The sequence below is a fragment of the Pelobates fuscus genome, chromosome 4 (genome assembly GCF_036172605.1).
Source record: "Pelobates fuscus isolate aPelFus1 chromosome 4, aPelFus1.pri, whole genome shotgun sequence".
NCBI classification, from domain to species: Eukaryota; Metazoa; Chordata; class Amphibia; order Anura; family Pelobatidae; genus Pelobates; species Pelobates fuscus.
In genome coordinates, this window is record NC_086320.1 from 130,884,632 (window position 1) to 130,911,232 (window position 26,601).

At 36.1% G+C, this 26,601-nt stretch overlaps 1 protein-coding gene across 1 annotated transcript in view; it reads right to left on the reverse strand.

Moving 5' to 3' along the window:
• Positions 1 to 20,213, reverse strand: part of LOC134608627 (cadherin-19-like) — a 207,801-nt gene extending 187,588 nt beyond the window's left edge. The window contains exons 1-2 of the mRNA XM_063451610.1: positions 20,110 to 20,213; positions 4,194 to 4,526 (exon numbers count right to left, since the gene is read on the reverse strand). Coding sequence (XP_063307680.1) covers positions 4,194 to 4,394 — 201 coding nt within the window. The 5' untranslated portion in view covers positions 4,395 to 4,526; positions 20,110 to 20,213. The remainder of the gene's footprint in view (positions 1 to 4,193; positions 4,527 to 20,109) is intronic.
• Positions 20,214 to 26,601: the final 6,388 nt, after the last annotated feature.

Genomic DNA, 26,601 nt, shown 5'->3' on the forward strand with positions numbered 1-26,601 from the left:
ATGCATGCGCATGCGCATTCGGCGGAAGAGGGAGATGAGTCCCCAGCGCCGAGGTAATTCCTTCCTCCCCCTAGAGCCCGGCGGGAGTGGGACCCTGAGGGTGGGGGGGGGACCTATTAACACTATAGTGCCAAGAAAATGAGTTTGTTTTCCTGGCACTATAGTGGTCCTTTAAGATCCTTTAACCTTTCCTTGTAAGTTTTATCCTGCTATTCATAAACCAGTTTAGTAGCCCTTCTCCGAACTCTCTCTAAAGTATAAATATCCTTCTGGAGATATGGTCCCCAGTACTGCGTACAATACTCCAAGTGAGGTCTCACCAGTGTTCTGTACAATGGCAGGAACATTTCCCTCTTTCTACTGCTAATACCTCTCCCTATACAGCCAAGCATTCTGTTAGCATTTTTCTGCTGCTGTATTACATTGTGTGAATACCTTTAAGTCATTTTATTTATATTATTAAATATTCTAAACTCTGCCCTTGGTTTTTTATGTCCAAGATGCATAATCTTGCACTTATCCACATTAAATGTCAGTTACCACAGCTCTGACCATTTTTCTAGTTTACCTAAATCATTTGCCATTTAAATTATCCCTCCTGGAACATCAACCCTGTTACATATCTTAGTATCATCACCAAAAAGACATACCTTACCATCAAGACCTTCTGCAATATCACTAATAAAAATACTAAAGAGAATAGGTTAAAGTACAGAACCCTGAGGTACTCCACTGGTAACAAGACGATGCTTCGTAAATTGACTACAACCTCTCTGTTGCCTGTCACTCAGTCACTGCCTTATAGAAACATAGACATAGAATTTGATGGCAAATAAGAACCATTCGGCCCATCTAGTCTGCCCAATGTTCTAAATACTTTCATTAGTCCCTGGCCTTATCTTATAGTTAGGATAGCCTTATGCCTATCCATCGCATGCTTAAACTCCTTTACTGTGTTAACCTCTACCACTTCAGCTGGAAGGCTATTCCATGCATCCACTACCCTCTCAGTAAAGTAATTCTATCGTATCCCGCATGTCTTGTCTTTCCTCCAACTATACATGTTAAGATCCTTTAAAATGTATTGTAAGTTTTATCCTGCAATTCATGAACCAGTTTAGTAGCCCTTCTCTGAACTCTAAAGTATTAATATCCTTCTGGAGATACAGTCTCCAGTACTGCGTACAAGACTCCAAGTGAGGTCTCACCATTGTTCTGTACAATGGCATGAGCACTTCCCTCTTTCTACTGCTAATACCTCTCCCTATATAACTAAGCATTCTGCTAGCATTTTTCTGCTGTTGTATTACATTGTCTGCCTACCTTTAAGTCATTTTATTTATATTATTACATATTCAATACTCTAAGATGCATACTCTTGCACTTATCCACATTAAATGTCAGTTGCCATTTTTCTAGCTTACCTACATCATTTGCCATTTGGCTTATTCTGGAACATCAACTCTGTTACATATCTTATTATCATTATTAATAATACAGGTGATAGAATTTGTTGCTAAACTTTTCAATAGTATACAACACATGGCTACTCTACCTTCCTCCTCTTTCCTATTCTCCTCCCAGTTGTAATTACTTTTATATAGCTATTTAATATCCATCTCTGTTCTTCAGACCGTATCTCACACTAAAAATCAGTGCAGCTCTGCATTTTTTCTCACCACTTCAACAATATTCAACAATCCTATCCTTTAACATGGTTTCCATTACTTTACTCACTATTGAAGTAAGACATACTGGCCTATAGTAGCCCGACTCCTCTCTACTACCTAACTTGTGAATTGGCACAACATTCGCTAACTTCCAATCTTCTGGGACTACTCCTGTTAACAATCATCAGTTAAATAAATCTGTTAATGCTTTTGCAAGTACACCACTAAGCTATTTTAATAAATTTGGGTGTATTCCATCAGGTCCCATTGACATATTTGTCTTTACTTTTGACAGTTGAAATAGAACCTCTTCCTCTGTAAACTCACATGTAACAAATTACTAATTTCCTTTTTCCTAACTGAGGCCCTTTTCCTTAATTTTCATCTGTAAATACTGAACAACATTTTTTATTGGGGCAGTCAGCTAGACCTTTATCTTTTTCTACATACCTTCCTTCTTTTGTTTTTAATCTAACTAATCCTTGTTTTACTTTCCTTTTCTCATTTATGTATCTAAAATATGTTTTGTCCCCCTTTTTACTGACTGTGCTATTTTCTCTTCTGTGTGTGATTTGGAAGCTCTTATAACTTGCTTAGCCTCTTTCTGCCTAATCATATAGATTTGTCTATCTTCATCACTCTGTTTGTTTTTTATAATAAATAAATGCTAACTTTTTTCTTTTTTTTTTTTACTATTTTGGCCACAGTGTATTTTGGAGTACCACAGTGGTTTCTTACATTTTTTTGCTTTTACTGACAAGCCTAATGCAATTTTCTGTTGCATTCAGCAGTGCAACTTTTAAATAATCCCATTTCTCTTGGACTCCATTTAAATTGCTCCAGTCTGATAAGGACTCCTTTACACATATTCTAATTTTAGAAAAGTCTGTTTTTCTAAAGTCTAAAACTTTTATTTTTGTGTGGTGTGACTCAGTCACTGTTCTTGTATTAAGCCACACTGACTGATCACTGGATCCTAAACTTTCACCAACAGTAATATCTGATACCAAATCTCACATTGTTAACACTAAATCTAGTATGGCCTCTATACGAGTTGGCTCCTCAACGACTTGTTTTAAAAACAATCCCAGTAGGGAATTTATAATATGTGTATTCCTGGCACAAGCAGCTATTTTGGTTTTCCAGTTTACAACAGGGAGATTAAAGTCACCCATGATGATAACTTCCCCCTTCATTGTCTTTTTAGCCAACTCTGCAACTAGCAGGTTATCTAACTCTTCTATTTGTCCTGGGGGCCTATAAGTCACACCTACACAAGTTACTGTGTGATTACCAAATTCTAACATAACCCAAATTGACTCTATGTTAACTTCACTAACTTTTATTAGGCTAAATGTTATGCTATCCTTCACATACAGGGTCACCAATCTCCCTTTCATGCTTTCACTGTCTTTTCTATATAAAGAGTACCCTGGTATTGCTATGTCCAGTCATTTTTCTCATTATACCAGGTCTCAGTAACACTGACTAAATCTACATTACCAGTTGCCATTATTGCCACAAGATCATCTTATTCCCTAAACTGCGAACATTTTTAGACATGACTTTAAGCTTACCCAGTCAACAATATTGGAATCCAAACTTAAAGATTGCAATTTATTGATAAGCCTTCTATGTGCAAGTGTCAGAAACTTACTGAAATCTAGGTAAGCAATGTCTACTGCACCACCCTGCTCTATTATTTTAGTTACCCAATCAAAAAAATCCATAAGATTAATTTGGCATGACCTCCCTGACGTAAACCCATGCTGTCTCTGATCTTGAAATCCATATGATTTTAGATGTTCTTTCTCTGTACTTGCCAATGCATGTTTTAAATGAAAATATATTTATTTAGAATTTGGGAGAAATTTTGTCAGTAGTTTATAGAATAAAACAAAATTTTGTAATTTTACTAAAACACATTTATACAAATAATAAAACCAAGAACACTCTTAATTTTGCTGTGGTCTCATTTTTTTTTCCTGAGCCGTATTTCAATAGCAAACTTTACATTACAGAAAAGAAGGGAAAATTTGCCTGTTCCTTCAAAATATGAAAAGATTAAAATAATCTCTCAGAAATAACAAAGCATTCACCAGCCAAGTATCCTAAAAACACATTTCTCATTGTATTAAAAAAAAAATATTTTTAATTACTATGAAAAGGTCATTGTATGTACCGTGATCACTTGCTCTTATTTAAGTGGTTATGGTTTCTATTGTCCCCTGGCACAGTGCTATAGTCCCATTACTCACTGTTAAAGTGTTTTCAATCGGGTTGACACTGAACGAAAACAGCTTAACACTGAGCAGCAGGCCTACACTAGAAAACCCTAGGCACCATATTTACTTTACTGAGAAGAGCTGGTAATGCCTAGAGTGGCCCTGTACATTTCAAATGTATTAGATTTTATTATATATGTAACGTTGCAATGTATGTATACACAATATAATATCAGCAATATAATTATCAAGGTGTTCTAAACAAGTTTTAATTAAATATAAAAAGAGTATAATTTACCTGTCCAATATACAAAGGTTCTTTTAATTCTTGTTCCTCTAGAACAAGAAATTGGTTCCACATCCAACCTCTTTTGATTCTGTTATGAGTCATAAGATAATCTTGTTTTGCTCTTGTGTTTAAGATCTCTGTCGTGAAAACACAAGGCAATGATAAGGAAAGTTCCAACATAAAAGGTAACCAGGTAGGAATCATCTTCATATGGTATGTTATTAAAAAATAAATCTGTAACTACATTAGTAATTCTTCAGATGTTGATTTAATTCTTCACATTACAGCTATGTCATCTTCCATTGAACATCGACTCAAATTGTATTGTTTCTTTTTACAGTTCTAGAAAGAAAGAAGACAAGAAACAAAGTGTATTGTGAAAAAAGCAACGGATCTGATAAAATGCCACTGAATATATTCCACTAAAGCTCTTTACCTGTAGATGTATATGTATAGCTATATCACAAGTCTACTTGTTAGTGCAATTATGTTTTATTTTTTGAATGTATGAGTTATCTTAAAAAAGAAGAGTTATATGTTTCTAGAATGACACTCAATTTTCCAGCGGAAAATTCAATGGAAATTAAAATAAATGTAGTTTATTTGCATGTACTACAAGATTAAATGTGCTCTAGTGTACTCAATAATCTCAAATGCACACTACAAAACTAGTTACTAAAAAGAGTATTATATTGTAAAAAAACACATTAAGAAACAGATGATGAATGGCATTCTTACCTTGAAACTAGTATATTTTAACGTTACAACAATACTTTAGTATACACAATTTAGTATTGGATTATGTTTGTCAATTAATTACTCCATTTTTGCTTTTGATATTTTCTTTTCTGCTTTCATATTGTATTATTATTGAAAATGTATTAATAGAAATATTTGAAAAGAAGCTGATGGTACTTACTAAATGGTACTAATAAAACAATACAGTAACTATCCGAGTTTATTAGAATTCCATAATGGTATAAAAAAAAAAATTAGATCAATGGGATGTAACATCTGTTATTTTTATTCTTTGAAGTTAACTTTTTTAAGACTAGCTAGGTATACGTATTTATAATTTTTAACATGCATATTGTTTTTTTTTTCACACATAAGAAGCAGGAATGAGCCATGATTTGTGAGAACAAGTTGTTGACAGGAACATTTATTTTTTTCCACCTTTAATTGTTTGACAGATTATTGCAGATTCATGTTTGACAGTGTCGTTTTCTTTTTTTTATTATTCTACTTATCTTTTCTTTATTGTATTATGGAGAATTTTCTGTTCTATATAAATAAGACAACATTTCCAATTTTGCTCAACTAGTTTATTGATCCTATGCAGATGACATCATGTTGTTCTACAGAATACATATTTGTGGATCCTCAGTATATTGTACATTAAATGTTAATAATGAATATATTCGGCAGTTCTGCACATTGTACTGAACCTTTACAGATCAATGATGACAAGGTAAACATGCCTGACCGGTCACACTCTACTTCAGTGTATATATGAATAAAATATAAATCATTATTTAGTTTCTAAAAGATATGCAGCTGTTACAACATATTGAGCAACATATGCTTTGTTTTTATGGAAAAGATTTACACGATTGTAGTTTCCTAAAGAAATTACAGATAACAACCATGGTCTAATTATCTTGCAAAAGCATGTCATATTTCTTCCCACCTGTAAAGGTAAAGTAGACTCCACCAAATTACAATTAAGTCTAATATTTCTGCTTAGAAAATAATTGTTGAACAAAGATTTAGGTTTTCCTAATCTCCTATTGCTTCCTTTTGGTAATGACTGCTAATCAAGCAAGCTTCATAGCTCCCCCCTTTTCCTAGTTCTAAGTGTATGTACCAAGCATGGGGAATAAGTGGACCGGTATATTATTAATTTTACTGTAATTAACCCTTTAGTGACAGCCATTGAACAGGAAACCATTCTGACATGTATGCACTTTGTGATGGCTATACAGTAGCCATTACTAGTGCTATCACAAAGCTGACCATTCTAGGATCGTTGGGACCGGGCACTTTCTTGATGTCTGAGTAGTAAATCATAACAGAAACAGTGAAGTGGAGGGCCATCAATACAAATACATATAGGTATAGTTGGACAAGTGATTGCTTTATCTATCATTTGCAGCCAGCCAAGGAGACCTCCATTAATAGTAGTACACAACCAATGATCGTGGTGATTTGTGTGATGTATTTGCTATTACTCGACAGTCTCAAAGTCTGAGTACACCAGAATGCTGTTATAGCAGACAAGCACAATCACAGCCAAACACAATGGTATGATTGACAGTTGTTGCCCTGTTAAAGCATTGCATGCCAAGATTAGATCTCAGCTGACTACTGTTGGCTTGTTAAGCAATGATTGGGGCAATCTGATAACGGTGATTCCCTCCCAAAGACAACATTCAGCTCGGGGGCAAATTACTAACCAGGAGAAGTTATGGGCAGGTAAGGTTATGGTAGCTAGGAAGGGTTGTGGTAGCTAGGGTTAAGATTAGTTAGGTAAAAGTTAGCGAGGGTTAGAAATTTAACCACATTTAGTATAACTTTTGGAGTGCATGTTTGACTAATAGTTAAATGAAAAGTGTCAATATTGCCTTGGTTTATACCCTCAAGGCATCTACTTTATACAAATATCATTGTAACTTTTATTAATGTTACATTCTCAGCAGATCAAATTTTGCAAAGTTTCACCTTTAAAAACATGAACATACTAATTGCAATATTTGCACAATAACTTTGACATCTGTGGCATTTTAACACCCAAGACTAAAAAGTCCATCTGTTTTGGTTTATTTTTGCTTGTCGAACGAATTGTACAGAAATGATTGTAAGCAAAACTTTAAAAAATGCATTTGTTTCTATTTAAAAAAAATATATATTTTATTTATATGTAGTTACGTGCAATTACTTGGGGAGGCAAATACGTTCAAAAACATACATACACTATCCTTTTTTCTATCTGCCCAGCAACATTTGAGAATGGATATAAGGTGATCATGAGTTGGTACTTGGATCCAGCAAAACTTAACTGGGTTTATCTAGACCTCTCACCTCTTTGTTACAGGTTGAAGTGTGTGGAGGTTGCAGTTTTCTGGAGTAAGGTAATGTCACCGGAAAGCCTAGGTTTGAATCCCAGTCAGCCCCAATAAATATCACTGAACAAGAAGCCTTATGATATACATCAACCTACTTAAAATCCTCGTAGATTGTAAGCTCATTTGAGCATGGCATTCTTTTGCCTATAATATCCCCATTCTATAATTGTAAAGCAGAATATGTTGTTCCTATATAAATAATAATCATAAGAAGAACACAGTCTTTTATTTACACAGACTGATTTCTAACCACATTTATTGTAGTTTAAATACACATTGCTGAGAGCATTATTGCTATACACACAGACACAAAAAATAAAGGTCCTCTACACTCAGCAATACATTTCATTTTTTTATTTTTGGATCCAGGTAAACAGGGACCGGGACCAACATTTGGAATTTACTTTGGAGTGTCTTCCACACACTATTTCCTTATACACTCAGACACACCATAAATATGGAGCTCTTAGAAAAGAGGGACATAATATAGAGGGACAAAAGGGTTTGTGCTCAAATTAAGGATTATCCCTCCTAAGTAGGGACACTTGGGAGTTATGCAACATGAAATTTATTAAATGACATAGTCATAAATAGATTAATGCTTATCGTTTTTGTTTCCTTAGGATCATTGCAAAATTGTTTGGGAAGGCAGACAGAAAAACTTACTTGTGATGTATTTTACTGATGAACCTGTTAGCCTGCCCAATATATAAAAATATATAAAAAATATATCAAATATTGGTTACAAAGTATTGTAGATTATTAAGTTCATCCTCACAGTTTTCCTCTCTATTTAAACTCAAAGTGATATTTAAACTCAAAAACTCAAAGTGCTGGGGAGTCATGCAACACTTGTGTACACCCTATAGTAGAAGTTATTTCTCACCAGGCACTGTTTTAGGAAGCAAGAGAGGTTTAGGAAGCAATAGAGTCCAGTGCTGCTTAAAGGAGCACTATAGTGTCAGGAATACAACATGTATTATAGCTATGGTTCCACCCTGATCCGCCTCTTTGGCTGAGATAAATAAATTTGATGATCTCAGTAAATCCAATTCTATCCCATAGAAAAGCACCAAAATACTGTGCTGTGCCAATCAGCATCTCCTCATAGAGATGCATTGAATGAATACATCTCTATGGGAAGTGTTCAGCATCTCCATGCAGAACGTGGAGATGCTGAACATAGGGGTTCTTCTAACTGTGCAGCACTGATCCAAGAAGCAACTCTAGTGGTAGTCTGAGTGATTTCTACATTCTAGCCAGTAATGTAAATACTGCATTTTCTCTGAAAAGGCAGTGTTTACATGAAAAAGCCTGTAGAGACATCATATAGACACCAGAACAACTACATTAAGCCGTAGTTGTTTTGGTGACTATAGTGTCCCCAAAAATATTTGTGGCAACTACTCAGCTAGGTACTCGAGTTTCACTGCCAGATATGTCCCCTTCCCCCTAGTAGAGAGGGATGCTATCGTAATTCCGAGCAGGCCTTTCCCATAGTGACAATCTCTATAGTAGTAGAGATGTGATACAGCAATCCAAAGAGCAGGCATATGGCTGATATAGCTTTCTCCGACACACACATGAGATGAGGCTCTATGCTGTGGATGAACTGGCTCTAATGGGAGTCACACACAGCCTTTTATCTAAATCCCCATGCAAGGGGTTTCCTAAATCACATCCCAGGGGCATTTCCCGGTTTACCTGAGAAGAGACTGCTGTAAAGTACAAATCTAAATTACATCATCTCTCTGGTTCAGAACATATACATGTATTACAACCCAAAACATATATTTTACAATCAGGTACCCCCTCAACTCCTATATCCCCGGATAGCCTGGATCTGAGCACCCAACATATCCTGCAAACGCAGCTGAAACGCTACATGGATAAAGTTTAGTCTTCAGGGGTATGAAATACAATAAAAATACCAAACGTAATTGTTCATGCGTACACTGAGTCTGTTTCTCTCGTTCGGGAGTGTGCTCCCACCGAACGCCTTTTAGTTCTGATGATTTTACCGAACATAGTTGGAGGTGAAAGTTTCAGCGGTGTTCGGGCAGTCAAGTGTCCAATTTTGGTTCCATACACTTGACGACCAAACACCGCTGCATGTGTTCGCTGATAAGATGGTCACCCAGCCGACCGCTTAGATTGTTGTGGTTATTGCGGTTAATGATGACAGAGGTTAAAAGGGTCAATGAGCAGCACACATAGCCTACGGGTGGTCTAACAGTTTGTGAGTTTATTCAGTATATGAACAAATTGAACATAATCCGTTCAGTGCACCAGGGACAGAGTGGTCTGTCACACTATTATTAAAGCATACAGCTTCCCAGTCACTTGATGTAACCTAATTCCTAATTCCTTATCAGACACAAGACCACATTTACAACATTTTAAAATAACACTGAAATAAGTGGAAAGATGTCCATGAAACAATCTTTAGGTCTCAATTTTAACTCACAAATAACTAGTGGATCAGTAATAATTTTTCGTCTTTTGCCATCAGTATCACTATTCCAAAATTCACTACTTTCAATAAAAAGATTTGTCAGAGTAAGCATTATAAATCATCATTGAGTGTGCTAAACCTTTAATAAAATCTTTAGCTATTGTAATATATATTATACCATAATCTGTAAAGTAAAAAGGCTCATCACTCTTCCAGAGTAAGTGATAAAGACAGCAGCACTAGAAAACCTTTCCGTTGGTTATTAATCTCCAATATATTTGTTTCTGCAGCAAACATTTACAGAAGGCATTATCTGTTTAAACAGCTGCATATCTTTATCAAGTTTGAATAAGGGTTTTAAATTTCTATTTCCCTGATGCTCCAGTCTTATCATTTTTATTGCTTATTCTCTTTGCAAACACAGATCTCATTCTGAGATCTATCTACACCTGCCATTGTAGATTCTGATAAACAATATTGCTAGAAATATACAGTACATTTTACCATCCCTCTTCTTTTTAAAAATGCCCTAATCCCCTAACACCTCCTATAAACAGGCTCTATCTGGCTCTGTTACATTTTCTAAAGTATTTTCTTTTTCCAGTGATAAGATTTTTAATTTACAAAACATTATAAGTGCCTTGATAACAGTTTTAATGGGGAACGTTTGTATTAAATAATTTTTCCATTAAAATTAAACGTCTGAATGTAACTAAACCATATCGGTAACAACAAATTTTATAAACACAGAAGCATAGGTGAAGGTCACTAGAGTTCATTGAGCCATTACCCGCAATGTGATCGCTGTATGCGACAACTTATTACTGCATCAATGCTGAAAAATTTAAAATCTGGAGAAATTGTTTCATTTTGATTTATTTGTGATAGCGTTGAATGTTTTCTTATTATTGCTTTTAATTTTGTAAAGAAGATGCCTTACATGCTCTTTATTTTAAAATAACATTTAAGAATTAAGTTGAAATATAAATGAAAAAGTAAACTCTGAATTGTATTGTTTCCTTAATTAAACCTTGTTTTATAATATGTGCCACATCACTTTCGCTTTTCTATCTTAAATCTGTTTACTCCCTATATAATCAGCACGTTTTTTAAAAGTGACAGTTTAGACATATAAAGCACCATAACAACTTAACTTAATTAAGTTTTTATAGAGCCAGGATGTCCCACAGAGCACTCTAAGGGTAAACTGTAAACGTAAAACTGTTTACAAATGGTTTAACCTTGAAGTTTGGGGAGTCGCTGATTGTCTGAAAATCAAAAAGCCAATCAGCAGCACCCCTGCCCAGTGACACTCAGTGCTTTCTGAACGTGTAATTTCAGATGCTGATGCTGCAGGGGGAAGTAGAGATCGGCACTGGAGGAAACTTTGGGGTTAAACTGCTCAAAAACGATTTAACCCCTGACAGTAAGAATGCACCAAGGGGACCCCCATCACCATAACAACTTAATTTAGATGAAGTTGCTTTGGTACCTGGAGTGGCACTTTAACCCCTTAACACCATTACAGTTCAATGCCGTCCCACATTTAATGGGCTTTAAAGCCATTGCGCCAGCATAGAACGGTGTAACGGCTTTGAGCCCAGGAGCCGCCGGGATACTCACCTTTCCAGCGATCCTCTTCAGGAGGACTGCCTGACAACCCTCCCACGGCAAATCAGCGACCACATGGCTGACATAGCTGCCTATAGATCTGCCAGCAAGGGGATTGTCTGAACTGTCAGACAGTCCCCCTGCTGGTAGGAAAAGTAAAAAAAAAATAATTAGTACACATAAAAATATATTTTTGTATTTTTTTATTTATATATATATAATACAATGTTAAACAAAAATCTGCACACCAGTCAAGCCATAAGACTTGCTTTTCCCACAGAAATCACAAATCTGCAGTGATGTTACTACTGCAAGGGATTCTTGGTGGGCATATGCAAATTAGTTTAACAAAGAATCACATTTTTGCCTCATTCCATTTTAAACATAGATTCCTTTGAGTCTGTGTTTGCTGTATACAACAGCTTTGAAACACAACTTTTTTGATGGAAAATATGCAAAGCCAGTGAACCACTCATGGACAGCTATTTCATTGTTAATGCAAATCATCAGCATGAGGTTGGTTACTGGTTTGCTTATTTAGGCTTGGTAGTGCTTGGGAAGCAAAAACCAAAAAGGTTATGGTGTGGGAAACTATTTGTCAACATTGAAGTTGCTGTTTACTGGATAAGTGAGTGTGCTGGATCTTGTGTAAATTGGCCCCCAGCAGCACCCTTTTTTCATATATATATATATATATATATACAAGGTATGACCAGCACTCACGGTTTTGTTGAAGGGTTAAAATCTGTAGATTTTATTTAAACATATTTAAAAATAGGAGCTCGACGTTTCAGTCCTCTTCTGGGACTTTCATCAGGAAGCACCCGGATATTATAATTCAAGTCTGTGTGCAAGGATTAGGTGTTTTTATATATATATATATATATATATATATATATATATATATATATATATATATATATATATATATATATATTTGGGAGTCTAGCCAACTCCTTGGTTTTGCACCCCTCCCTGTCACAGGTGCCTCATCCCAGCGCCCTATTTAGTCTTGTACTGCAGAGAGACCCAGATGGAATTTTTTCCCCAAGTAAGTGGGTTAATCTCATAAGAGCAGACATTAGGCTGTTAGAGTAGGACCTGCCAAAGATGGGGTACATTGATGTTGTGGCAGGCTTATGCAATGTATGATCATATAATGTAACTAAACCCTCATTATTTTTGCCTAGATTAGGTGTTTTAAAAAAAAAACAAAAAAAAAAACTTATACAATCTGTCAACATTGAAGTTGCTGTTTAGTGGATAAGTAAGTGCGTTGGATCTTGTGTAAATATATATATGTATATATATATTTACACAAGATCCAACGCACTTACTTATCCACTAAACAGCAACTTCAATGTTGACAGATTGTATAAGTATTTTTTTTTTTTTTTTTTTAAAACACCTAATCTAGGCAAAAATAATGAGGGTTTAGTTACATTATATGATCATACATTGCATAAGCCTGCCACAACATCAATGTAATATATTTGTTATATATTTATATATTTAAAACAAAACACACTTGGAATGACATTCCATATTTATTCTCTATATAAATAAAAACAAATAATTGCAAATATGCATATATAAATATATATTGTGACAAACTCCCCTTTTTTAGGAGTTTTTGGAGGGGACTACTTGCCAGCCACCTGCCCCAAGACTATAGGAAAAATAAAGACAGGCTAAAAATTGACTTCCATGGGAAAATGTGCCTCTTCCCCCTCCCCGTTTTTCCTGTCCTATTGTTCTTCAGAAGGGCGTTTTCCCAGGGACACTGCCAGACCAGTTTAAACTGGCTGCTTTGTCCCTCCTCAATCTCCCATCAGCCCTTGCAATTTTACGACCTCACCCTACTATAGTAGACTTTTAACAGACCGCCAAAATCTGTGGAACTATTTTGAGCATGAAAGCCGCTGAGATACAAGCTATCTGTGGATATGTTGGACATATAGGTTAAACATTGTATTACACAAGATTCTACTAAAGAGCTTGTCCATTCTCTAGTAATCTCTTGCATGGACTACTGTAACTCTCTCCTAATTGGTCTTCCCAATAGCAGTATTGCCCCGCTACAGTCTGTAATGAATGGTGCCGCCAGACTGATTTTCCTCTCTAGTCGGTCCTCTCACACCTCACCCCTCTGTCAGTCCTTACATTGGCTTACTGTATCCTATAGGAGTCAATTCAAAGTGCTAACCCATACCTATAAAGCAATGAATAATCTTAGCCCCTCTTATATCTCCTCACAGATCCAAAGGCATGCCCCTTCTCGATCTCTCAGCTCTGCCCATGACCACCTTCTGTCCACTACTCGTACCCATACGGCCAACTCGCGCTTGCAGGACTTTTCGCGGGCGGCTCTCGTCCTATGGAATAGCCTGCCTACCTCCATCAGACTCTCCCCTAGTCTTCAATCATTTAAGAAGTGCCTCAAAACTCATTTATTTAGGAAAGCCTATGGCCACCCAGACTAACCTCTACCTCACATACCTGCCTCTTGCTCTCTCCTAAAGGCCAGCACTCTACTCTCTCCTCCAGCATTGCTCCACTCCCACCTAATTTGACTTCTATTCCCTGTCCTAATGTGTTTTATACCCCACCTCCTATAGACTGTAAGCTCGTTTGAGCAGGGCCCTCTTCAACCCTTCGTTTCTGTAAGTTTTCTTGTAATTGTCCTATTTATAGTCAAATCCCCCCTCTAATAATATTGTAAAGCACTACGGAATCTGTTGGCGCTATACAAATCACGATAATAATAATAATAATAATAATAATCAAAATAAGAGTTATTTATTTTTATGTGTTTTTTGTAACAGTTTTATTTCCTGTACCTGGAGATAATTTGCTTACCACAGCCACTTAAGCCAATTATCTCCAGGATAGAGGAGAAGATAGACCGGATATTTTTGGGCATGAAAGCCATGCTTGCGGTCAGTCGAAATGTGACTTCCATTAAACTTTTGAACCCCTGCTCTCATCTGGGTGATTTTTGGATATGTTGTTCATCAAGATCAGGGCTATACAGGGATGTCGATTTGTGGGGATATGATGTTGATTTGGGTTGTTTCTGGACTTTGGGTAAAACTGGATATTTTCTGCCTGTGGTAATTGAGTTAGTCCATTGTGTTTGGTAATTGTATCAAATTTTTAAAATGGTAAATTGTATTACAATGATGATATTGTCAGTGAAAGGGACTTTTTGAATTTTTCACACACAAACAGGAATTTCATGGACGATATTATTGCAATAATACATTTTACTGTTTTGAAACACTAATATTTGTGTTTATTTAAGTCTCCCAAGTATAACAGTACCACCCATGTTCAGGATTTATGGTGTTTTGGAAAGTTAGAGAGTCAAATATAAGGCCAGGCCAGTCTTTTATAGTAGTCACTTAGTCACAAACACTGGCCAAAGATAGCGTCCATATTTTTTGTTATTGCATTTTTCACACAAAAACAAATATGAATGCTAAATTTGGCCAGTGTTTGTTACTAAGTGGCTACAAAAACAGACTAGACATACCCCATGTTGAATACCCTGGGTTCTCTACATTTGCAAATGGTATGCTATCATGGGGGTAGTTCTCATTCCTGGGCTATGATATGGCTTTAAAGGCAACATTACTAATCTGGCAAATTTCAATGTGTATAAACTGAATATATGGAACGTGCTATATTTGACTTTCCAAAACACCATAAAACCTATTCATAGGGGGTACTGTTGTACTCATGAGACATCACTGAATACAAATATGTAATTTTTTTATTGCAGTAAAAGCTAACAGTATTATGAAATTCACAGTTAAAATGCAATGGAAAACTATAAAAACAAACTTAGTTTCTCTCAGTTTTTTAGATTATTTTCATAATAAATTGTTATATATATATATATATATATATATATATATGACTAGTTGATGGGAAATTAAAGCCCCGTTTCTCGTGAACAAAATGATATATAATAAGTGTGGGAACACTTAAAGGGATACTGTAGTGCCTGGAACACAAGGCTGTATTCCTGGCACCACCAATCCCTCTGCCTCCCCCCTCCCTCGCATACCCCCACTCCCCCCCCCCCCCGTAAATAAAAGGTTAAAAAAACTTTATTTACTTACCTTATCCCAGCACCGATGTCTCTCAGTGCTGGATTGAAGCTCCGCGCCTCCTATAGGGAAAAATCTGACGCTGGAGGTCCTATGAAGAGCTTGAGGACGTCTGGCATCAGATAACGGTCCAAAAGTCTGTTACGATTCTGGAAGCACCCCCAGTGTCTATTAGACAGCCACTGAAGGCAGACTTAGTGCTACAATGTAAACACTGCAGTTCTCTGGAATGTTTTCCATTGCGGCACTAGGTACAAAAGGGACACAGCAACCAAACCACTTCAATGAGCTTAAGTTGTTTGGGTGACTACAGTGTCCCTTTAATATGAAAGAGGTGAATTACTGTCGAACAGACACATAGCGCAAATTCCAGGTTTTGTTTATGTTTTGATCAGAACATGTACAATTGGCTCCGTCCTTAAGTGGGTAACAGAAATTACTAATCTGTTTTTAAACAGAGTGCATTTACCGTGAAGGAACGCCAACACAGGTGTCTTTCCAGTGCAAACTAATTTTCTTTTCAAACTTGCAGCATATAATAAAGGAAGCTCAGCTTGGTTATTAATACAAGTGAGAACTGGCTGGCATTTGAATTTATTTCAAAACACAATTACCATTTAAGGCCATCTGAAAATATAATTGATTTTGATAATTCTTCTTTTGTAGTATACAATTTGAAATTTGCTTGTATGTATTTGGAACTCTCAACAATTCCCTTCTCACGTGGTCATGAACTGCAAGCAAAACCCATGGGAATAAAGTAAATATGATGTCAGAGGTCAGAGGAATATCCCCTCATGGTATCTCCTTCGCAAACAGGCCTAGATGTTGCTGCCCAGGAGAATCAGACAGTGAGAGAGCCTTTCCAGAAGCAGCAGGAAAGCCAATCCACACAAATCATAAAATGACATTAATCCAAAATTATTCCTAGTAAATATATACGTAGATTTAGTATTTCCAGTGATTCACTGTGAAGAATATGCAATGACAAGATAAAATTGCAAATTTAAACTGAACAGTGCCAAAAAATAAGAATGGCACTCACAAGTGAAGAACTGTCTATTAAAGCTCAAAATTTAAAGTGTAAGGTGGTACATCTTAACACAAAGATGTATCTTGCTCACAACTTTTTCAGCATAATACACGTATATAGAATATAAAAAACAGTAAATAGTGTTTTCTGTAATTTTATATATTAGGAAAGTAATGAAAATGTACTCACATTTCCTAAAGCAGTAAAATTGCTCAATTTTGTCAGCATAGGTGGTACAATCCCTACCAAGGATCAGATTTCTAGATAGATTCTAGGCGAGTGCGTTTCAATGTATTCCAGGAAAAAAATAAAACAGAATAAAAATAAAACAGGTCCAATATTAAAAGGAACCACTATCCTGTATGAGCCATAAAACTTTAAAACAAAAATAAAACGTGGACTGTATTGTGGTTCATTCTAATATTGGACATGTTAGTTCTTATTCTATTTTTATTTTATATTTGTTTGGGGTAGAGCAACATTTAGGGGATGCATGCAAATGTGTTAGCTAGCTAGTATTTTGGGTACATTTTTCTGCACACTACTTTTACAATTTTCTTTTTTTTTGTTTACTTGTTTGTATAAAAACATTTTTAAAATGTTTTTTGGCATCATCATACATTGAATTAATCCAAGGAAGAATTTCTTAGGAAAGAGGCAAATATTCTCTAATCTCACACAGAATATTTTTATAAGCGTAATACATTGTTGAAGAACCTAATTGCAACTTTATTCAGTTTTACAGGGTACTTGGAAAATGCTTATGCTGCATATAAGTTATTATGTCCTTTATATATAACTTTATATTTCACCTTTTGACACACCAATGGTGGCACATTTAAAATGCCCCAATTGCCATCATCACCACCATTTTATGCATCTTTTTGTAAATTATACTTTTTGATACATTTTTGTTCATTTATTTCTTCAAAATAACCTTTGAGGCTCATTTTTGTTAATTTTTGTTGTTCTTTTTGAAATAATAAAAACATGTGAGATGTCTATATCTACTACAGTGTGAAAATAAATACTACACAATCAATTCTCTTATTCTCGCTTTTCCTTTTTACATTCACCCAATGAGAAAGAACCAAATCACATAAGAATGAAGGTCATTACAAGATAATTTGATAATTTATTATTTCTTTTTTATTTTTCTCTCTAAACTTACACTTTGTTTTTATATTTGGCCCAACCTGTTTTTGTGCTGCGTGTCTATCTTCCATGGGATATAGAGGGATCCCTGTACCTAGTGTTTGCTGTATAAAGGTGACATGCTTAAAAGGACAGGATAGGCATCCAGACCACCTCAGCTCATTGAAGTGGTTTGGGTGTAGTGTCCATGTCCCTTAATCCTGGAGAGGTCATTATTGATGTTTAAGAAACTGCAATAATTACCTTTCAGAGTTAACTCTACCTCAGGTGGCTGTCTACCATGTTTCACTTATTTATCCTTCATAAAAATATTTGGGAAATTAAAAGCTTTATATATTATACAGTGTTCTTTGTCTTGGAATATTTTATTCAGGGTCTGAAAAGAAAGTATAAAAGCAAAAAAACCAGCAAAAAATGTTCTTGCATACAGTAGATGTTACCAGTATAAATAAAAAAAAAATAGTCAAATACCTTGCTCATAGCTATTTGTAAGGGCCCTGAAGGAATTACTAGCAGCACAGCTTACTAAAAATGACAACAGAATGTAAAACAAATGACTGAATTTGAGCATAATGTCCACATAACTTTAATACAGTTAAATCATATATTTCTAAAAAGTTTTCAGAAAGGTTTTTAGAACTGCTTTAGCAATCTTTATCAATCTCTGGACTGGTAATGTCATGCTGACAAAATCGTAAAGTCCACTCACTCATCCCCCCTTTTTATTTTATATTTTGCATTTGTATACTCTATTGATTTTGTTACTATTAACTAATTTTAAAAATCCTTTATTTGCTCCCCCAATTCCAGTGCTGATGTCTTTCAGCGATTAGTTGGCGCTCCACCTTCTCCAACATCATCCAACAGGGGAACCTAATGTGCATGGGCAGCGAACACCACTGACGCATTAGACCCTCCCCATAGGAAAGCATTGTCTCAATTATTTTCTATGGGTATTTCATTGACACTGGATGTCTTCATGCAGTGCGTAAGGATTTCCAGCATCATTTAGAGGACCTAGAGTAGTGATGGTTAACCTTGACACCATACATTGTTTCTGGACTACATTTCCAATGATGCTCAGCTAACTTTTAGAGTCTAAAAGCTAGCTAGGCATCATGGGGATTGTAGTCCAGAAACTATTTATGGTGTCAAGATTAGCCATCAATGACCTAGAGTCTATTAGTATCCAGGAAGTGCCTATCTGCTTAACAGTCAACTAGGAGCAGACTTAGTTCTGCACTGTAATCATTGCAGTTTCTATGAAAACTAAAGGGGAGCATTGCAGAACTAGAGGGGGAACAGACACTGCACCCATACCAGTTGAATGAAATGCAGGGTCCCTTTAACCCCTTAAGGACCAAACTTCTGAAATAAAAGGGAATCATGACATGTCACACGTGTCATATGTCCTTAAGGGGTTAAGTGTAGATGTTCCCTGCACAATTTTTCACAGTAACATGCATGCCAACATCAAGTGTAGAAGAAATAATGTTTCAGTCAGAACATATGCATGAAAACAGAGTGGGCACAGAAGTGGAAACATGTATGGGAAAACTTTTACCACATTGCTGTTTAGAGAATTGAAACACTTCTATATGTGAACTTTTGTTCAAATGACATTTTCACCATCACATTTCTTATGGTAAACATGAATAATATTGTTATGACATATTACCACTAATCATAACAGTATCGTGTTTTTTATTTTGGAAATATCACAGAAATGTATCAAATTTGAACACAGTTACTCGTATCCTACATCCAAAACAAAAAACAAAACCACCATAAACATACATCCTAATGCTGCACAATCTAGAGAATGTGAATAGTTTTATTATTGCATTTAAACCTCAATGGTGATATCAACTTCAGACTAATTTCAGGAAAATAATAATATACTGTGAAGTGTATTCACTTTTATTTCCTTTTTGATATATAATATTTTTGTAAAAAAATTCTGATGTAGAATTAGAATATGCTATGAAAATTGCAATAAGAACCAGTATATGATAATTTTCTCTATATTATGTTTACTTAATATGTTATGTAAATTATGTACATTATACATTACTTTAATAATCTTTATATCATTAATTATTTAGATTATTTCCCTTACATTGTGTGGACAAAATATTTTGTTCAACTAAATCTGAACTAGACAAAACAATTATGATATTCAATATTATAAAACAAAATAGTTATTTTCTGATCCCTGGACTTCAATAAAAATACAATTAAATTCCTTGGTTAAGTAAGTATGCATATTATTTCAGCAGGACAAATAAAGAAACCCATATCAAATTAGCTCAGCAGTATACTAAACAGTATCACCTAATATATTTTGCTTTAGGGATACTTACAAAACATTTCTGGATCAGTTTTATCTTAATTAAATGAACACTAAAAAAGGCAAATACTCAATACTTACAGAAATTCTGAAGAGATCTTTGTCAGTATACTGATATGATTTTTGTATCTCAATGTAAAAATTTATAAATTCTTCACAATATGCAGACGCTTTCACTAAAACAGTCTTCTGTTTGCCGTCCTACAAAACTCTGTCTTTTACTGCATTGCTATTTTGGTTTACTGAGTGGTAAACACTGAACACAAGAACTTTTGTGTAGAGCATAATAAGGGTTCTCTGATGTTCGCTCAACTCATTAGATTAAAATGCAAAAGCTCAAGCAAGCAGAGTTCAAACTTGGAAAAAAAGAAGAATTTATGGGTAACTTACGCATCTTTTGTAAGTGTAATTTGTAAATGTAATTACATCCTCTGACTCATAAAACTATTTGACCATTACATACAGTTCGAGTGAGATAAGCCCTTTGTCTGAATGGATCATCTGTGTACCATGAACAAAGATATTTTCAATGCTTTAAACAATGCAATGCAATTATTATATACCGTAGGTACCAATTCACAAATCTGAAAATACAATATTTGATATACAAGTACAATTCTACATTCTTATTTGGTAACATTTATTTATTTTTATGTATTTCACCAGCAACAATTCATGCTGCTGTTAGAAAATAAGCACATAATTTCAATTCTAAATGCCTGACAGGGTTTGCCCCCCACCGAATACTACAAGATCTATAATATTGTTGCTCAAATAGGCATTACAGATCTGATATGAACAGCTATTTTGTGTGATCTTTATGGTTTTTTTTTGTTTTTTTTTTGTTTGTTTTTTTTCAATTAACTTTGTTAATACTATAGTATTTGTGGTTATATCTAACAGTGTGTGTTCGGGTGCTTTACATGGTTATGAATGTATACTATAATATATATTATAGTAGTTGAAAATTATTTTACATTATTTTTAATGTCTTTTTTTAATTATGAATTTCTGAGCTAACAGAGATATAAATGTATGTTTTGTAGCTGTTCTCACCTGATTGTGTATATTCTTGACAGTATCCTCAAAATTAATAAATACCAAAAACCTCAAGTGAATAAAAGGTGCAAAAAATATTTAAAATATCACATGAACACAACAACTTGGGTAGCAGCACTTTATAAAGTGCAATAGCCAAAACATCCACAGAGTGTTGATTGTTTAAAAATTCCTTAAAGTGCACTTAAAGTGCATATTTGATAAATCCTCAGCATTGTATCCTCAACATTGTTTAAAGTATGTACATTTACTATTCACAGTTTTCTCACTATTATCACTATGCACTGCAAGCATGGTGTTCACATTACAAGACAAAATCATTGTGGTTTCTGAATTGTGGCTAACCGCAAATATTCCTGACTCTGCAATTCATGGGTATTCATGCCATAGAAATGGCAGAGCAAAAAGAGGAGATGGCATTGTCATTTATGTTGACAATTACATAAAGATTACCCCCTTACAAAACTTTAGCCGTCCTGCACCTTTGATTTCCTTTCTGGTTCAACTGAGATCCTGTGCATTAAATCAATAATTGTTGCAGGAATCTACTGCCCACCTAACACCCTTTTCGGACATAGCCCATCTCCTTAGTGAAACCATAGCTCAAATTGTTTCAGCCTGAATTCCTACAAGCTTGGAATTTGCATGACTCGCTACATAAGGTGAGAGTAAAAGGGACACATATGAATTGGATCACAGCTGACCTCATCCAAATGTACCAGTTTCGGGATTCATTGTGGTCAAAGTTCAAGCATACTGGCTCTATGAACGAAAAATGTGCATATAGACAGTGGTGAAATATATGCACAAAACAAACAAAATTGTCCAAGGACCAATATTTCTGTGAATATCCGAACAATAACATATCAAACCCTAGAAACTTCTGGAAAGTCATAAATGAATTACAAACTCACCCAATCTGCTCCCAACCCTCCACTGTCAAAGTAGACAACCAAACCCTGCAACTTCCCTTAGATGTAGCAAATGCCTTTAAAAATTATTTTGTCGGATGCTGCACTACCCTGATTGCCAAGCTAACAAATCAGACACATCCTGAAACTACAAATGTGGATCAGGCCCCACTAAATTTGCAAAGACCCAATATAGACAAGTTCAAATTTAGACCTGTACCTATAAGGGTCATTAAGAAATTCCTAAATAACCTAAAAATTAAAAACCAGTCTGGACCTGATCAAATCCCAGCAATGCTGTTGAAGCTCAGTGCGCCGGCTAAATTGCTAAACCTGTCACAACCCTAATTAATGAATCCTTGGTGTCTGGATACATACCCAAACTTTGGAAGACTGCAAGAGTAGTGCCTATCCATAAAAGTGGTGACACTACTTTGGTTTCTAACTATCGTCCAATATCATGGCTTACAGTCTTGTCAAAAACCTTGTGCATATGCAACTATGTGAGTATTACCAACAATGTAACTATCTGACCCCTGATCAATCGGGTTTTCATCTGAATCACTCCGCTATTACTGCCCTCTTAAAAGTTTGCAATGACATCCAAACTGGCATGGAACAAGGAGACCTAACTGAAACTATTTTCCTTGATTTTGCAAAGGCTTTTGACACAGTAGACCACGACATTCTACTGCACAAACTAAAAAAACTCAGGTATTGGTGATTGTCCGCTAACCTGGTTTCGATCATATGTATCAGATCACTCACAATATGTAGTCCAAGGGTCTAAGGAGAAAGCGCACACAAAAAAGGAGAAATATTAGCATAAATATTTAGTACACTTGATAACAGATGGTAATGATTTTCCTATACAAAAATATAAACAAAACACAACATAGCATAATCTGTATAAATATTCAGTGAAAAGAGGTTCAGAACTCAGAACACTCACAATTTTTAGAGCCCATTAAAGTTGGCTCTGAACTTACAGAGCATGTATGTCTCCTTTAAGGACATAGACAGCTTTTCTCCATAAAATGAGTGCCACCGAGTTTCAGAGTTTCCAAAGTTAGTAGAAAGTTGGAGTCAGGAACTTGGAAATTGGGGATATTTATTTTCAAGTAATTTATTATTATATGTTTAAAAAACAAACAAAAATGCACAACGCGTTTCAACCACAAGATATGGTCTTCTTCAGGTCATGCTGAATGTTACATTGCAAACAAACATGTTTATATATGTTTCGACAGCAATAAAGCATAATTAATCACACATGTTGATAGTGGGATACACCCATTTCCATATATGATCTGGACCGGATGTACATCTGCCACCCCCAACATGGCGGTACTTCTGGTCTGGACATATTTAACGGCCATATTGGTGGTTTGAAGATAACATCTACTACTAAATGTACAACAATATCAAACATAACAGAACAAAATAATACAAATTCCATCGGGATAGAGACAGCACAATATCATTGATGACACATTGGTGTCTCTTCCGCCAGGATGTAAATAGAGTCATTTACAGATGCGTTGCGTCACTTCCTGTGACGTATTGGTATGCGGTCTCTTGATCCGTTGCGTCATTCACAATATATGTCTATTTATGACAGCGACTCCCTCTCCCAGTCACATGTAGTGTTCCCCAAGGTTCCTGTGACGAGAGCAATCTCACCACATTGCATTGGAGGAGCCTGGTTGCCCGCCTGCTGCCTTTGGATTATGGACCGGCAGTTAAACGGTTAATTTTACTGTGCAGAAAGATTTATTTATTCCTTTCTGCACAGCCTTTCTGCACAGATAGATTCTATCTACCGAACAAACAGCCCTTTCTTAGCCTCCCCAGAGCCATGGGGAGCCGGTAGGCACCGTTAATTGGCCACCCAGAAGCTGGCGTGTGCCCTCTATTTACCTCCCTGAAGCAGCGGTTAACCGCGGCTTAACGAGCGTATGCCGGCAATTGACCACCCAGTAGCTGCGGTTAACCGCAGCTTAATTGACTGTTACTCGGTGGTCGCGGTTACACCTAGCTGCCACACGATGGCGGTGTTCCGGAGCTCCCGGGGCAGCCAGTGCTTTTCTGCCCGGCTTTCCTACGCTAAACCCGGACACTGTGTCAGCTAAGCACCGCTGAGCCTCCAGCCCCTGGTTCTAATTCGTACCGATTTAACGAATGTATGTAAATTCGGTATTTTATGCTGGGGGAATGTTTTAACCCAGATAGCTATGCCATGGAGCCTATTTGTGTAATTAAAGACAGCTCCATGGCGATTAAACTGTATTCGTGTGGTCTGAGTGCCATTCACCTAATAATGTGCACTCAGACCTGAGCTATCTGGGGATATGTTACATGTCTGTGTTTTATGTGCAAAAAGTAACTTTGTGCATTTTAAAGTAACATTGTATCTTGTGTTCACCACGTGCATAATGGAGTCTTGCCTCTGTCCTGGGAGATAATTGAATTACTTCTCAATTATCTCCAGGGCAGAGGGGAGGAAGCCAGGATGCATTGTGGGAAAGTATTGTGACTGTATGTCCTAAAGTGATACATGTCTGTCTTTTGTTACAGTCTCCCATTTGGTCCCCTAGGGGAGTGTCCACCAGGTGGGAGACCTGCATAAATACTGGGTGTGTAGCCCATAATAAACCAGACCACTGCTTGATCCTCAACATGGAGCCTTGTCTCGTTCTTGGGGGGGATTCACTGTATGCTGTTAGAGACTGATTGCCAGGAGTGTAAGCCGCTTGGGAGCTTTTCCTGTTCGTCTGCTAGCAGCTATTCGTGAGGTTCCGGTTCGGGAGTTTGGAGTACTACCTTATTCCCTTGTATGCAGTTCGGGAGTTTGGTGCATTCCCTTGTATCCAGTTCGGGAGTTTGGTGTTCTACAGTAGCTGCCTTTATATCTGAAAAGGAAATATCGCCTAAACGGATTTTAACCCCTTGTCTGTTGAAACGGTCCATTACAGTTCCATTCTCAGCCTTCTTATATTTACATTATTTATAAATGATCTGCCTAATGTCTACAAATCCTCAAATGTACACATGTACAGAGACATCACAGTAATCTATGCAAGCAAATCCAATCTACCGCAGCTTGAGGCTGTGCTCCAAGATCAGTTTACAGAGGTAGAAAAGTGGAACCCAAAAAACAAACTCTTCCTAAACACTGACAAAACTGTCACAATGATCTCTGGAATAGTACCTAAATTACACAAATTACACAATTCCCACCTACCCATCAAAACAAAATCAAATAGCACACTGACCGCAGTCCACTCTTTCAAATACTTGGGTATGTTATTAGACCCCAATCTATCTTTTTGCCTCCACATAGAAAAACTTTCATGTAAACTTTATCCAAAACCAGGTGCCCTGTACAGAAACAAATCCTGCCTAAGCCCTACAGTAAAGAAAAAGATTGTACAGCAAATGCTAATGCCAATAATTGATTATGGGGATTTAGTATATGAACCTGCACCGCAAACCCACTTTACATAGTTACATAGTTACATAGCTGAAAAGAGACTTGCATCCATCAAGTTCAGCCTTCCTCACATATGTTGTTGCTGTTGATCCAAAAGAAGGCAAAAAACCTAGTCTGAAGCGCTTCCAATTTTTTCCACAAACTAGGAAAAAATTCCTTCTTGACCCCAAAATAGCAGTCAGATGTCTCCTTGGATCAAGCAGCTATTACCCCACTAATTAGAAAGTATATCCCTGTATGTTATGATTTTGTAAGTATTTATCCAATTGCAGTTTAAACATCTGTGGTGATTCTGACAAAACCACCTCTTCAGGCAGAGAATTCCATATCCTTATTGCTCTTACTGTAAAAAAACAACAACTTTTCTTTGCCTTAGATGAAATCTCCTTTCCTCCAGCCTAAATGTGTTACCTCGTGTCCTATGTATAGCCCTGTTTATGAATAGATTTCCAGATAAAGGTTTGTACTGGCCCCGAATATATTTGTATAAAGTTATCATATCTCCTCTCAGGCACCGTTTTTCCAAACTAAAAAGATAAAAAAAATTTTACCTCTCTTCATAACTAAAATGCTCCATTCCTTTTATCAATTTTGTAGCTCGTCTCTGGACTTTTTCTAGTGCCATGATATCTTTCTTTAGAACAGGCGCCCAAAATTGCACAGAATATATTTAAGGTGTGGTCTTACCAGCGATTTATAAAGAGGCAAAATTATATTTTCATCCCGAGAATTTATGCCCCTATTTATACATGACAAAACCTTATTGGCCTTAGCAACTGCAGATTGACATTGCATATTGCTGCCTAATTTGTTGTCTATAACAATTCCCAAATCCTTCTCGTGTGTGGTTATCCCTAATTCACTACCATTTAGTGTGTAAGTTGCTTGTGCATTCTTAACTCCGAAGTGCATAACTTTGCATTTCTCTATGTTAAATGTCATCTGTACCCTCCAAAGCAAGTCTTATAGCCCCCAGAAAACCCAACAAACCTATACATGGGTGGTATTACTGTACTCAGGAGATGTTGCTGAACACATATTGGGGTGTTCTTTGTCAGTACTACATAACAGAAACTGAGAATCCATGCCTAAATTACAATGTGGGAGAAG